Source organism: Geospiza fortis, unplaced genomic scaffold, assembly GCF_000277835.1.
Source record: "Geospiza fortis unplaced genomic scaffold, GeoFor_1.0 scaffold2, whole genome shotgun sequence".
NCBI classification, from domain to species: Eukaryota; Metazoa; Chordata; class Aves; order Passeriformes; family Thraupidae; genus Geospiza; species Geospiza fortis.
The window spans coordinates 3121646-3135776 of NW_005054366.1; the positions used below are offsets into that span (position 1 = coordinate 3121646).

A 14131-nucleotide genomic window follows, 5' to 3' on the forward strand; every position below is an offset into this window, starting at 1 on the left:
GTTCCCAGGGCTGGCTGGAGCAGGTGGGAGGCTCCTTCCCCTCACTGCCCCTCTCCCCTGTGGCAGCTCCTGCTGACAGAGCTTCCAGCACTGCTCAGGTCCTGGCCGGAGCTCAGGGAGTTTATTTCTCTTTCTTTGGAGGAGGAAACAGCTGGGAGAGCTCTGGGGAAGGAATTGTGCTGAAAAGGAGCTGCCAGCACGGGGCTGAAGGGTTCAGGAGGTCGGGAGTGCTGCAGGGCTGGGAGTTCAGGAGGAGTTACTGGGCTGAGGGGGGCACACAGCTCCCAGCCCACCTGGCACGGGCACGAGCAGCCCAAGGGCTCCCAGCTGCGGGCACTGATCCAAGCCCTCCGTGGAGCTGTTCACAGCCAGCAGAGCCAGGCCCAGCTCCCGTTGCAGGCTCCGGGTGGGAGCGGGGAATTCTCGCCCTGGCACCGGAGCTGGCCGCTCTCCCAGCCCCTGTCAGCCAGCCAGCACCTCCCATGGGCAAAAACAAACAAGCAGGGAGGCTGCTGAGGAGCTTTTGGCTCCGGACTTATCACAGAATGTGCTGGGGAGTGGATGCTCCTCGTTCTGCCGCTCTGAACACCTGGAAGTGGTTCCTCAGGTATCTGCTCAGCAGAGCTCAGCTCCGAGGAGATTCTGTAGCTGACACTCACCCTGAGCCTCCCCTGTCACCCTGAGTGCCCAGCACACACCCCTGGATGCTGTGATTACCTTCAGCAGCACCTCGGACAGAACAGGGCCCAAGCAAGGGAATGGAAAAATCCTTCATTCCTCAGCCTTTGTCACTGAGGAGATTCCAAACACAGCATTCCCAGCACGATGAGAGATGCCGCAGCATTGGCATGTTTCCTTCCTGAAGAATTTGCAAAATATCCTTTTTCTTTCTTTTTCCTGCAGCAAAATCAAAGCCAGGCTCAGGCTCAAATGATTAAAGGTTAACTAAGACTTCAAACAATCTCACGCGATGGGTCGTTCTCCCAGGAATGACGGGACATAAACTGGGCTTGGCTTTAATATCTGCCTTTAATTAGGGCCGTGTCAGAGGGCCACGAGCAGGAAAAGAGCCTCTGGCACAGATGGGAGATGTGCTCTGCAAATTCTTCCAAAAGAAAAATATTGCTGCACCTGTTTGGGGCAAAATCCTGCCCGGGGGAAAGCATCCCGAGCTCGGGGTGAAGTGGAATTGGAGCTGGTTTGAACCAAGACATGCGCTGTGGTTCTGTTCTGTGGAAAACAAGGTGAGCTGGCTGGGGATGTGAGGAGGCAAACCCAGCCCAGGCTGGAGCCAGCTCTGGGGATGGGCACTGGGTTCCTGAGGCTGCCAGAGCTGCAGGACGCCGCTCTGGGGCACGGGGTGGGATCGGGGGTGTCTGTGCAGGGCCAGGGCCTGGAGCAATGATCCCTTCCAGCTCAGGGTGTCCCATCAGTCTCTGAGGTTGGATTCTCCTGGAGGAATTGGCCTCTGGAAAGCCGGAGCAGCCAGGGGAGGAACACAAACCCCGCACTGGGAACCAGCAGCTGCTCCAGGCACCACCTCCTCTCGCTGCTCCCCTCCCTCGCTGCAGCCCAGCCCCAGCAGCGTTTTAATTAAAAGAGGTGGCTCCGTGCACCTTTTTCCTATTGATCTGCAGTCAACAAGAGCCCATAAACCCAGAAATTAAAGCCATGATTTACAGCCCTTGGCCGGGCCGCCTGCGAGCTCTGGTTGCCACATTGCACTCGATGGTTTCCTGCCTCTGCCAGGACATAAACTCGATACAACAGCTCCAAAAAGGGAAAAAAACCCCACTGTAACCCCCCCAGCCTCGCAAGGCTTCCTGCAGGAGCCAGCTCCGAGGATGGCTTTCAGCTGCCCGTGTCTGATGTGCGGCCAAGCCGTGGTTGCAATCAGAGCAGCGCGGAGATGAAAGGGCAGCGCTGGTTCCGCAGGCCGAGCCAGGTGTGCGCTGGCACCCCGAGCCTCCCGGGCCGCTGCTCCAGCGCCGACATGTTCAAGCAATAAAAGCGAAATGAGCAACATGTGGCTAAAAACGGCGGCTCGTTTCACTGCTTTCTATAAATGAGCTTTCCCAGGGCAGGGTTTGGGGTTTCTTTAACACGAGCATGACAGGGATTCCAGCACTTCCAGCCCTGGGAGAGGCTGGGAAAAAAGCGGAGCAGCTCTCCTCCAAACAGCCTCTTATTTACAGTTGTGAGGGCTCAAAGAGCTGACTTAAACCTTCAAATGACAACAATTCCTCGGAGGCGAGATGCCAGAGTTGAGCAAACAATTTGCAGGGAATGTTAAGTGCAGGGGAAGCCGCGGAGCTTGTAATGAAGCCGCGCTGGTGTTTCCAATCAGGCTGAGCTGCCGAGGGATCCGACAAACCACGGCCGGGGGGCGGGGTACAGAATCCTTTTCTGTGGCTTGTTGAACAGCCTGGCGGGGCTGAGAGCACAGAACCAGCTGCTGCTGCCGCATTCCAGGGCGGATTCCAGAGCCCAGGTGTTCTGAGGGCTAAGGAGAGGTTTTTAAATGAAATCATTCTCTTGTCCTTTATGCCACTTTGAGGCATTACACGTGCACGAGGTGCAGGATGAGGAGAGGAGGTTTAGACTGGACATGAGGAAGACACAGAGAGATGAGGGTGCTGCAGCCCCAATGTCCAGAGTCACAAACATCTTTAATGAAAAATCCTTTCCTTAGGATTTTTCTCCTGAGAAGCTGAGAGGCCTCAGGAACAAAACGTAAACAATGATTATCTGCTGCTGTGGAATGCAACAGGTGCATCTGTGATTGGGCTCATGTTGTTGTTTCTAATTAATGGCCAATCACAGCCCAGCTGGCTCGGACTTTCTGTCCGAGCCACAAACTTTTGTTATCATTCTTTCTTTTCTTTTGCTATTCTTAGCCTACTGATGAAATCCTTTCTTCTATTCTTTTAGCACAGTTTTAATGTAATAGATATAATAAAATAATAAATCAGCCTTCTGAAACATGGAGTCAGATCCTCGTCTCTTCCCTCAACCTGAGAGCCCTGTGAACACGGTCACAGTCCAGCCTGGCTTGGGCACTTCCAGGGATCCAGGGGCAGCCCCGGCTGCTCTGGGCACCCAGGGCCTGCCCACCCTGCCAGGGAACAGCTCCTTCCCAGGATCCCATCCCTCCCTGCCCTCTGGCACTGGGAGCCATTCCCTGGGTCCTGGCACTCAGTGCTCCACGCTTCGCCCCGGAGGCCTGCAGCTGACACAGGTAAGGTGACACCTTCGTGCAGCCCAAGGAAAATCCCTGGGCAGGTTTGTAACCTCTCCTGGGCATCTCGATTTCATCAGGAGCACGAGGCTCCTGCCCGAGCTGGGAACACGGCCGATAAGCACATTCCTGGGGAGTGTTTTGGGGGCAGAGCCAGAGCCCTGCCCTGCCCTGCCGCAGCTCCTGGCTCGCTGCAGAGCCACAGCGAGCTCGGCTACTGGGGCAGGCAGCTGGGAGAGCTGGAGCCACAGGGCACAGAGCAGCTCCAGCAGAGCCTGCGGGCAGGAGCGGGGCAGTACATGGCAATTAAACGCCTCTGAAACCACTCTGGGAACGTGCAGCTTCCAGAGGCGGCTCTGCCAGCAGCTGGCATGAGCCACATCCTCCTCCTCCTCCTCGCACAGCCCAGCAGGCACTGCTAAAGAGCAGCTTTGTTAGGCCAGGTCTAGCCCCCTCTAGTTTTGATCTTTCCTAGAAGACCACAGAGCCCTCCTACCCGCTGGGCCCAGAAAGGATCTGGAGACAATGGACACCTGAACACCCCAAACCTGCACAGAAACATCACCGAAAAGGGCTGAGAGCAGAGATCAAAGCAGTTTGTGATACCAGAGCCAGAGAGGGATGAGCCTGGAGCCCCCATGTCAGTGTTTCATCACCTTCCTGCTGTGAGGCGTCTGATCCAGGGTGGAAGTGCTGATCAGTCAAAGCCCCTGAGCCAGGTCAAACACATTCCCCAGGCTGGCACATCAACTTTGGCCTGGCAGGCCCCGTGCCAGGGCAGTGACCTCTGTCCTCACCTCTGTCCTCAGCCTGCTCCAGCCAGGCAGGGACCTGCTCTGCCCCCACGGGCACTGCCCCTTCCAGCTGCTGCCAGAAAGGCACCGACAGGATCCCGCTGGGGGCAGAGGGATCTGAACCCGGGTGATCCCATGGCGCAGGGGAACGTGTCAGTGATCCCAAAACAGGGCCAGAAATACCTGGAACACGGCCCCAAAACACAGCGGGAGCACGGCCCCAAAGGCACCGGGAACACGGCCCCAAAGGCACCGGGAACACGGCCCCAAAGGAACAAGGAACACGGCGCCAACGGACAAGGCACCAGGAACACGGCCCCAAAGGCACCGGAAACACGGCCCCAAAACACAGCAGGAGCACGGCCCCAAAGGCACCAGGAACACGGCCCCAAAGGCACCGGAAACACGGCCCCAAAACACAGCAGGAGCACGGCCCCAAAGGCACCAGGAACACGGCCCCAAAGGCACCGGGAACAAGGAGGATTTGGAATGTCCCCCAGGGATTGAGCACAGGCTGTCCCAAGCAGTCCCACTGCTGGGTGGGGTTTGTTCTGCTGACCTTAAAAAAAGCAACAACTGGATTAGAATGGATAAAAATACCCTAAACCCCAGCAGTCAGTGGGGGCCGGGGTTTCCAAAGGCACAGGAGCACTTCAGGAACAGATTGGTTTGTTTGTTCCGTGTAATTTACCTCCAAATGTGGCCCTGGAGTCCCCATCCATTGCACTGGAGATGCTGCAAAGGTGACTGGGGGAGGCTTTGTTCTTCCCACTATCCCACCTAACCCTGCCCTTGGGGAGTGGGACCCCAGGTGTGTCCTTACCCCACACCAGTTGTGGATTCCCCTGTGGGTGTGGATTTATTTCCCTGTGGATGCACCCCCAGGACAGCTCCAGAGCCCTCTCCCTGCACCTTCTTCCTCAGGTCCGTTTCTGTCCTCACTCAGGAAAGGAAAAAGAAAAAAAGCAGACTGCCAGAATTCTTCAAAGCTGCCCAAATGGCTGCGTTCTTGTACCCTGACCTCTCTCCAGGTGAAGCTGGAGCCCCGGGAGAATCCTGGCAGCCTCCCCACACCCTCCTGCAAGGCTCTGCTGCCTGCCAGGGAGCTCCCTCTCATCCCAGCGAGTCCCTGCTCCAGAGCCCACTCATTTCTCTCCTTTTCCACCTTCTAGCAGGAGTGGGATGTGAGACATCGCAGCCTGGGGCTGCAGGAGACACAGGATTGCTGTCATTTCTTGTCAGGAGCACACACAGGAACAGCAGAGGTCCCAGTGCACCCTCCCACTCGGTGCCAGGGTGCAGGATCCAGCACAGCACCTCCAAACCTCCCAGCAGCTCGAGGGTGTCAGCCTGATGAGCTGAGAACCACACACAGAGCTGCCTTTGATCTGATTTTTGGGGATTTGACAGCTCCGTGGAGCTGCAGCTCAGGAGAGGAGAGGGGGCCATTCCCCTGCAGGCAAGGAAAACATGGATAGCACCCCTGGGAATTCCACAGTCCATGCTGGAGCTCCTGGCTCCTGTGCAATCAGCTGCTGCATGCCCTGCAGGAGCTGCTGCACTTGAACTCTGCAGCCAAACCCTTTCCTGCACTCCCCCAGTGCTTCCCCCAGAACCCAGAGGTGCTGCCTGGGCTGGGCTGCAGCTCCTTCCCCACACCAGCAGCAGAAATCACTGCTGAATGTCCCATTTCTGTCCCTCCTCCCAGCAGGACACGAGATCCTGCAGCACTTCTCACTTGTCCACTGGGACAGAAGTCAAAACCTTCCAAACCCCAAACTCCAGCAAGTTGTACAGCGAGACCAGGGCAACCAGAAGTGTCTCTGAACTCGCACTAATTCTTATCCCATCTCCCTCTGAAATTCCTCATTACATTATAAAACTGTAACTTGATGCCCTGCTGAGAATTTTTAAGCCTTCTCCACTGTGTTCTTAAAAGTATATAAGCAAAACCCCCATCACTTAATGAAGTGTAAAACTAATTATTATGAAATAAAACTAGCTGTTCACCAAGTGGAAAACCAGCCCATTTTCATGTCCTATTTTCCTGTGCAATGTATTCCCCTCCCCTGCTCTGCAAATGTAAAAATAAATATCCCTCCCAGCGTCGTGCTGCCTCGGAGGCTGCAGCCCACCAATGAAAACCTGCACAATTTAATGGCCCTTAAATGCTCAACATCTTTTTCTCGTCCTGTAAAATCCATCTGACCTAATGGCTGTGACAATTACGTGTATGGCCTTCCTATTAAAAGGCAATTTTCCGAGTTGGCAGAGCAACACAGGCACGAGATGACAAAAGCAGTAAACTCCAACCTCCCAGCATTCCCAGCCATTCCCAAGGCAGCTCCTCGAGACAAAAGGCAAATTTCCCTTTGCAGAGAGCTGCAAATCATAAAACTTCCTTATGGGCTACACAGCAGAACCTCGTGCCAGCCCCAGCTCCAGGCTCCATTACCTCGTTAATGTGGCGCTGCTGCTCCAGGGGACCCTGGGGCCTCTCTGGTGGCATTTGACATTCTGGTGACCTCCCATTTCCTCCTGGCCATGGATGTGGAACCTTCCCCAGGGAGGGCACAGCGTTGTGGCAGGACTGGTTCATTCCACGAGCCTGCAGACACCCCCATTTCCCCAGGATTTACACAGTGCACACCTATTAAAGCTCAAAACTCCACTGGTATTTCTGTACCCTAAAAAGAATTGACCACTACAATACAAAAAAAAGAAGAAACCATTTTATTGATGTTGTAATATGGGAGAGATTTAGAAAAACATACCTAGGACTCCCTGGATAAGGAAACACAGTATCAAAATAGGCCAGTTAGTACAACAAAACAAATCATCTCCAATAAATTTCAAGTAATGCAATCATAAAAGAATTTGGCTAAAAAGTAACTCTTTACTCTGAGATGTTTTCTGTAATAGTCCTCTAAGAAACTAAAGGAAAGCAGCAGCAGATCTGTTTTACTACAGACACATATTTAGTAAATATATTAAGGGTATTTCTATATAAAAACTGCCCTGCACATCCATCACTGTCTGGAGCCTCCATGTGGCCTCTTCAATCCTACAAGACTCTGCCCAAAAAGGGAGAAAATAAAAGGAGATAAACACAACTCGAGTGTAAAAAAAGGAGCCCAAGGCCTGGAGGGGCAGCTGGGGGAGCCCAAACACCACAAAGCAGGGAACTCTGACTTCAGCCCTCATTTTTCAGGAACTTGGAGAGGAAGTTTGGCTTTTCTGCATCAGGATGCCACATTCCCCCTTGGTGGTTATCAGCAAAGGCTTTTAAAAAGCAGACTGAGGTCAGCACTCACTGGTACTCAATTTAAACAGCCCTGATCCTTAACAGGCTCATTTTTCAAAGACTTCCCTTGAACAGTAACAAATTTCATGGTTTGTTTTTTTTTCATAAAACTTCCTTATGGAAACCATCCTTCAGTTAAAAATGAAGCCTTGTTTCATGGGGAGATTCCAGCAATTAAAATTCTCCTTCCATTAATCCTCACTACTGACATCTTCCCCCATAAATAAGATTAAAGCACATCATTTCCAGCTCAGACTTCCATGAGCTGGTGTTTGAAAATGCAGTACCTGAGCTGCCCCACTGAGCTGCTCAGTCCCACCCTGACGAGGAATGAAATTGTGCAGCAGCAGCAGGACCATGGCACTGCTGCTCCCCAAACCAGGCCACTCCAGCCTGCAGGAGTCAGGACTGAAGCATTCAGGGACACTTTGGGGGCAGGGAGTGTTAGTGTTTGGATGGAAAACCTGATTTTTTTAAGTCTTGTAGAAGCGAAGGCACTAAATCTTAAGCTTATATATTAAATAAAGGCTGTAACTTGGCCAGCCAAGTTACAAGAGACAGCAAAACACCTTCCTGTGTGTGTCACAGCACATCCTGCTCAGCCAGTGTGACAAATGAGCCACTTTCTCTTAATCATTAAGGGACATCCACAGCTACAACACTCAGCCACACTGCTCTGCACAGTTTATTTTTAACCATCCCATGAGAGTTCAAGTTCAAGGATCAGCTGGAGCTTCTGGGTATAGGTCCTGCTTTAACAAGTGGTCAATCAGACATTAAAATAATTTAACCTCTATGTCATCATTTTGACAGTTTTAGATGTTATCCATCTCATGAAAAAAGCGCCAGGCCTGAAACGCCATAGCCCTGGTTTAGTGTTTGATGAGGAGAAAATGCTTCAGCTTGGAGAGTTGTTTGGTATTGGGAGGCTGTGAGTGCAGCTTTACCAGCATCACCAATTCAGTATCAGCACGAGGGCCCTGCAGTTCTCACTCCCCAGGCTCAGCAGCCTCAGCAGACCAGGCCCTGCCTCATGCGGATGATCTGCAGCAGGGCAGCCTGCACGTCTTCATCCATGTGACCCTGGAGGAGCAAACACCCGTCACAAACACCGAAATCCCCCTGAGCATCACCCACCCCTCCCAGGGATCCTGCAGCCTCACCTGGACAGCGCTGAGCAGGTGTGTCCTGTACACTGCCACCACCTCCTGGTGCTGCCGGGTGGCGTCCTACGGGAGACAACGGGGACACAGGTGAGCTCCTCACACCTGCAGCCTCTGGTCTTCCACCCCTGTGCACCTGGGTTTGGGCACTGCCACGCCAACCACAGCTGCATTTCCAGGTTTAAATTTTATCCCCTCCACTAATGAAGGAAAAAAAGTGACAGCTCTTCTGCTGGGAGGCTGCCAGAGCCAGCCACGAGCTGAGATCACAGAATCACAGAATATCCTGAGCTGGAAAGGACCATCAGAGCCCAGCTCCCACTGTGGTGGTTGAGAGTCTGGTCAGAAACAAAGTCAGATAAACTTTCCCAGCCATTCTTTGGGAAGTTTTGAGAAAACTCAGAAAAATAATGAAAACTATCCTACAATTAGTATTCTGAACTTGTAAGATGTTTACAAGAGAAGTGTTGCCCCTAATTAACCAACAGTGTAAGGAGTATTAGCTGAACACCAGTTAAGTCCAACCTTCTCAGAACTATCTGTAAAAAGAATGTGAGTCTAATAAACTCAGCTTTTACCTTCTAAAAACATCAAAGTTATGTTGCTTCATTCACCCATCCTCAATACAATAGTGACAGCCTTGCACACTGGCTTCATCACAGCATCAGCTATTTGGTTAAAACCACCCTTTTTAGAACACTTTGCCTCGTAAGAATCAACCCTGCAAATACTCTGACGTATTTGTGAATCTGAGCAGGAGCAGAACTCACTTTGCCCAGACACAGCTTTAATAATGAGCTTTACTGAGGCCACAGAGGTGTGCACAAAATCCCAGCACTCAGGACATGCCCCCAGCTCTGTCAGTGCTTCATGACAAACAACACACCCAGGGCCTGCAGGCAGAGGAACACAACTCAAAGCCATTAAGAAATTACCACCTCAGCCTTTCAAGGTGAGGAAAAAATATATGGTTGTAAGAAATGACTAAAGCTGAGCCTGCATTCAGAAATGGTCTTGGCAGGATTATAGCAGAGTATCACATAAGCACAAATTCTCCCACTTTCCTTATATCCTTTTTATCTGGAGAAGCTGTCAAGTGTTGCAACTCAAACTGAAGAGGAAAGCAGAAAAAAAATTTACAGAGAAGCAGAACTCGGGGGCAAAAGCCCAAGCAAACAATGGATAGTGTACTTGTGAAGTGTGAGGCTGCAGTCCCACCCCCTGCTCCAGTGGGCACATCCACATTTCCCTGTTTACACAGGGAATTAAGCAATGCTACTGCACGTCAGACAACACCTTGTGTGAGCACTTACAGCCAGCTGCTGCTGGAGTGTTTTCACTTGGCTCTGGAGCAGTTCCACCTGCTGGTTGTGCCTCTTGGAGGGGATCCCAGTGGTGTATGTCAGCTGGGACAGGCCGTTGAGAGCCTGCTTCAACCGCTCCACGTCGTTCAGCAGCTCTGTTATCTTTAAATAAAAAACAACACAGAAAACACCATTTAAGGATGTCTCACTGCAAACTGCTCTTTAACATCCTTTCGAGTCTGATGAAGCCCAGCAAGCACTGAAGGGTCTTTGTCCCAGCTTGCAGAGAGAGGACTTTGCTTTGCTGACATGCTGGCTGCCACTGTGCTCCCTGCCACTGGGGTGTGGCAGGGGGGGGAGCAGGGTGTGGCAGGTACAGATCCAGCAGTGACAGAAGGGACTGAGAAAAGGGAGGATCTAAGGACATTCCAGGTCTAAGTTCTAGGAAGAGCAGTGAACCTCTAGAAGGCAAGCCAGAGGTGCCCAACAAACACAGCTCCAGAGGAAGGAGGAGCTGATATCCCCAGAAGTCTGAAGCTTTAACAGAATTTAAACACTACAGAATGTCCAGAACATATAAGGGACTGGAAAAACTTTCAATAATGAAAAATCAGGACTTCAGCTGCTTTGGGCCAGCCCTGGGTTCCTAATGCTCAGCAGAAAGTGGCACTGGAGCACCTCAGGAGCTGAATGCTGAGCTGAGAGCATCAGGAGCACAAACCCAGGTCTCACCTTGTTGTCCTTGGCTTCCACCTGCTTGGCAGACTCCTGGATCCTCTTCTGCAGGTCAATAATGGTTGTCAGCGATTTGTCACACCTCTCCTTCTGGTCCTTGATCTCCTGCTCGATGCTGCAGCTCCTGAGCTGGAGCAGCTCCTTCTCGTCCTTGAGGGAGAGCTCGCTCCTCCTGGCCTGCAGGGCCTCCTCGCAGGCCTGCTCGTACTTGTGGCTCATGCTGGCCAGGTGGCCGGCCATGCTGCTCACCTGGGCCTCCAGGGCAGCCTTCATGGAGCTGTACTCTGCCACGGCCACCACCTCCTGGCTCTGCAGCTCTGCCAGGGCCTGCTGGCTCCGCCGCAGCTCCTCCTGCAGCCTCAGCACCTCCTCGCTCTTCGCCCGCGTTTCCGCCTCCTTTTCCTCCAGGCCGCGCTTGACAGCCGCCATTTCTCCCTCCAGCCCTTCCTTCAGCTGGGTGTACTCCACCAGAGACACCGAGGACTCCTTCAGCTGGGCCAGCTCCTGCTGCAGCTCCCCGACTCGGAGCGTTTCCTCGCGGTATCGCTCCTCCTTGCTGCTCAGGGCCTGCTGCAGCTCCTCCACAGTGCGGCCCAGAGCCTCCCTCAGCGCCTGCAGCCGCTCCGCCGGCACCTCGTGAGCCACGGCCCCGTCCTGCCGCCCCTCGTGCCCCGTGTGCTTCCTCAGCAGGGCCCTCAGCTGCTGCCCCAGCTCCTCCATGCTGCTGGCACACAGCCTCTCCAGCTGGTGGCATTTCTCCGCCAGCACGTAGTTGTGCTGCAGGTCGTTCTGGATGGACAGGAGCCCGCTCCTGAGCTGCTCGCTCTCCTCTCTGCACCTCTGCGCCTCCTCCTCGCTGCCCCTGCACCTCTGCTGCTGCTCCTGCAGCTGTGCCCTCAGCTCCTGCACCGTGCCCTCCAGGCTCTGCTCTCTGTCCTCAAAGGAGGCCACCGGGGCGTACTTCGACTTGATGCACTCTTGGATCGTGTCCAGTTCCTTCTTCTGCGCTTCAATTTCTGCGTGCAACTGTAAGATTTCATCTTGCCCCCTCTGGTGCTCAGCCCTAACGGCAGCGTTGCTCTCCTGCAGCTCCTGCACGCTTTTATTTAAAGTATTTACCGTGGCTTCATGATCCTTTAAACTGATATACTCCGTTTTTAATTGGTTCTGTAAGAGTTTCACCTTGTTTTTTAAAGCTCCGTTTTCTTCGTTTACCCTCAGGAACTCCTGCTTTATCTCTCCAATTTTGCCCTTCAGGTCTGACAGCTCCCCATTGGTCTTTTCCAGGGTGCTGCTGAGGACAGTTTTAACCTCCTCGTGCGTGGTGGCCAGCACGTACTGATCCCTCAGGGTCTCCCTCAAGCCTGTGTTCTCAGCCACCAGTTTGCCCACTTTTGCCTGCTCCTCATCATATTTCTTCTGAAGCTCAGCAAGCTGCTTCTCAAGCTCAATCCCATTAGATTTTAAAGCTTCCAGCTCTTTCTTGTGCTGCTCTGGAGACAGGTACACAGCTTGCAAGTGGCTGATATTCTCATTTAAGTTGTTCTTCTCTGCCAGCAACTTTTCAGCTTCTGCTTTGCTTTCATTGTACTTCTTTGTTATTTCAAAAAGCTTTTTTGTCAGGTCACCCACAGCCAGATCGTTTGCTTTCTTCAACTCCTCATGAATTTTTAAAGGCACATTCTGGCTTTTAATTTCAGTTTTTAGCATTTGGACTTGCTGCTTCAGCACCTTGTTATCAGCCTGCAATCTTTCAAGTTCCTTCTGCAGAGTCTCATTCTTCTGTGATAGCTCAGAAATTGCCTTCCCCAGCTCCTCTTTCCTCAGCTCAAACCCACTCCTCATCTGCTCGTGCTCCTCTGCCTTCACATGCTGTGCCAGCTGAGCTCTCTGGCTCTCAGACTCCCTCTGTAACAGCACCAGCTCTGCCTGCAGCTTCTCCCACTCCCCCTCCACTTCTGCTAACCTCCTTGCCTTCTCATTCACCTCGTTTGACAGCAAACCCTTCATGTTCTCAAACTGCTCTGCGCTCACAGACTGGGCCAGCTTGGCCGCCGTCTCTCTGAGCTGCCCTTCCAACTCCGTGACATTCCTGCCCCTTTTATCTCGCTCCACCTCCAACTTCACCAGCTCCTTCTGCAACCTTTTGTTTTCCTCCACCAGCCTGCCCTCGTCCCTCTGGAACTCTGCCACCAGCAACTCGTTCTGCTTGATCTGGTTCCTCAGTTTCCCCACCTCGGCAGAGGCTCCCTCGTACTTGGCCTTCATCTCCCGCAGCTGCTCCTTCAGCTCCTCCGTCACCTTGCTGCTCCCCGAGGCCACCTCGCTGGCCAGGTGCTCCTTGAGAGCCAGGAAGTGGCTCTGCATCTGCTTCACCTTGCCCTCAGAGTCGAACATCCTCTTCTGCACGTCCTTCAGGGCGTCCTCCAGCTGCCTGACCTGGCTGTCAGACTCGGCCTTGCTCCTCTCGCACTCTGAGACCAGAGCTCTGCACTCCGAGGCCTTCAGGGCCAGCTCCCTCTGCAGCTTGCTGATCTCCTCCTTGGCTGCACCAAAGCTGCTCCTCAGGCTCTCCAGCTCCTTCTTCAAAGTCTCCTTCTCGGAGCTGGGCGACTGGCTAGGCAGGGACAGCTCCAGGGGCCTCAGCATCGACCGGGACTGAAGGGAAATCGGCACAGAAAATAAAAGTTCACGACTCTGACAGGTCATGTACGTGTTTATCACTTATTATTTGGTATGGAAACTGCCATTATTTAGAGTACGGGAACTGACACTATTTGGTATGGGAACTGACACTATTTGGTATGGGAACTGCCTAAAATCCAGTTGATCTGAGCATCACTAGTACAAGAGATTTTTTTCCTTTGTTTTTACATTAAGTTACTCTTGCCCCTATTAGAGAACGGTATTTCAGCTTTTAACAGCAAAAATCTCAAATATAGTTCCACATTACTGCTCCCCAGTCATGGAATGGTTTGGGTTGGAAGGGACCTTAAATCCCACCCAATGCCACCCCTGCCATGGCAGGGACTCTTCCACTGTCCCAGGGTGCTCCAAGCCCCATCCAACCCAGCCTTGGACATTCCCAGGGATCCAGGGGCACCCCCAACTGCTCTGGGAATCCCATCCCAGCCTCTCCCCACCCTCCCAGGGAACAATTCCTTCCCACTATCCCATCTGAACCTAGAGGGGCAGGTATAATGCATTATTTCCACTTCCCTTGTTCTGCATTCATGTTTAATCACTCATCTGCTAGAACAAATTTAATTTATTAAGATATTGCTCCCATCCCTCAAGTGTGTGAAAATAATTTTAGAAGGAATCAGAGCAGAGAATGCCATGGCTAACAGACCCTTCTTGCTGAGAAGGCTGAGGAATGCAGTCACTTGGAATTCTAGAAGGGTTTGGGTTGGAAGGGACCTTAAAGCCCATCTCATTCCACCCCCAAGAGTCTGCTGGACCTTGTTTATATACAAATTGTTGCTTTAAAAGATTGATAGTGATCAAACAGAATTGTCAGGGAATTATTATATAGCAGGCAGGAAAATGAAATAATCTATATTTTCTATTATTATTATTCTATTATTATTATC

General features: G+C 52.4%; 1 protein-coding gene across 2 annotated transcripts in view; it reads right to left on the bottom strand.

The window, feature by feature from the left end:
- Nucleotides 1-6742: 6742 nt before the first annotated feature.
- UACA (uveal autoantigen with coiled-coil domains and ankyrin repeats) overlaps nt 6743-14131 on the bottom strand; it is a 22162-nt gene continuing 14773 nt past the window's right edge. For both annotated transcript variants that reach the window (XM_031059694.1, XM_031059693.1), the window contains exons 15-18: nt 10536-13196; nt 9813-9965; nt 8500-8565; nt 6743-8419 (exon numbers count right to left, since the gene is read on the bottom strand). In XM_031059694.1, the coding sequence (XP_030915554.1) occupies nt 8348-8419; nt 8500-8565; nt 9813-9965; nt 10536-13196 (2952 nt within the window). In that variant the 3' untranslated portion in view covers nt 6743-8347. The remainder of the gene's footprint in view (nt 8420-8499; nt 8566-9812; nt 9966-10535; nt 13197-14131) is intronic.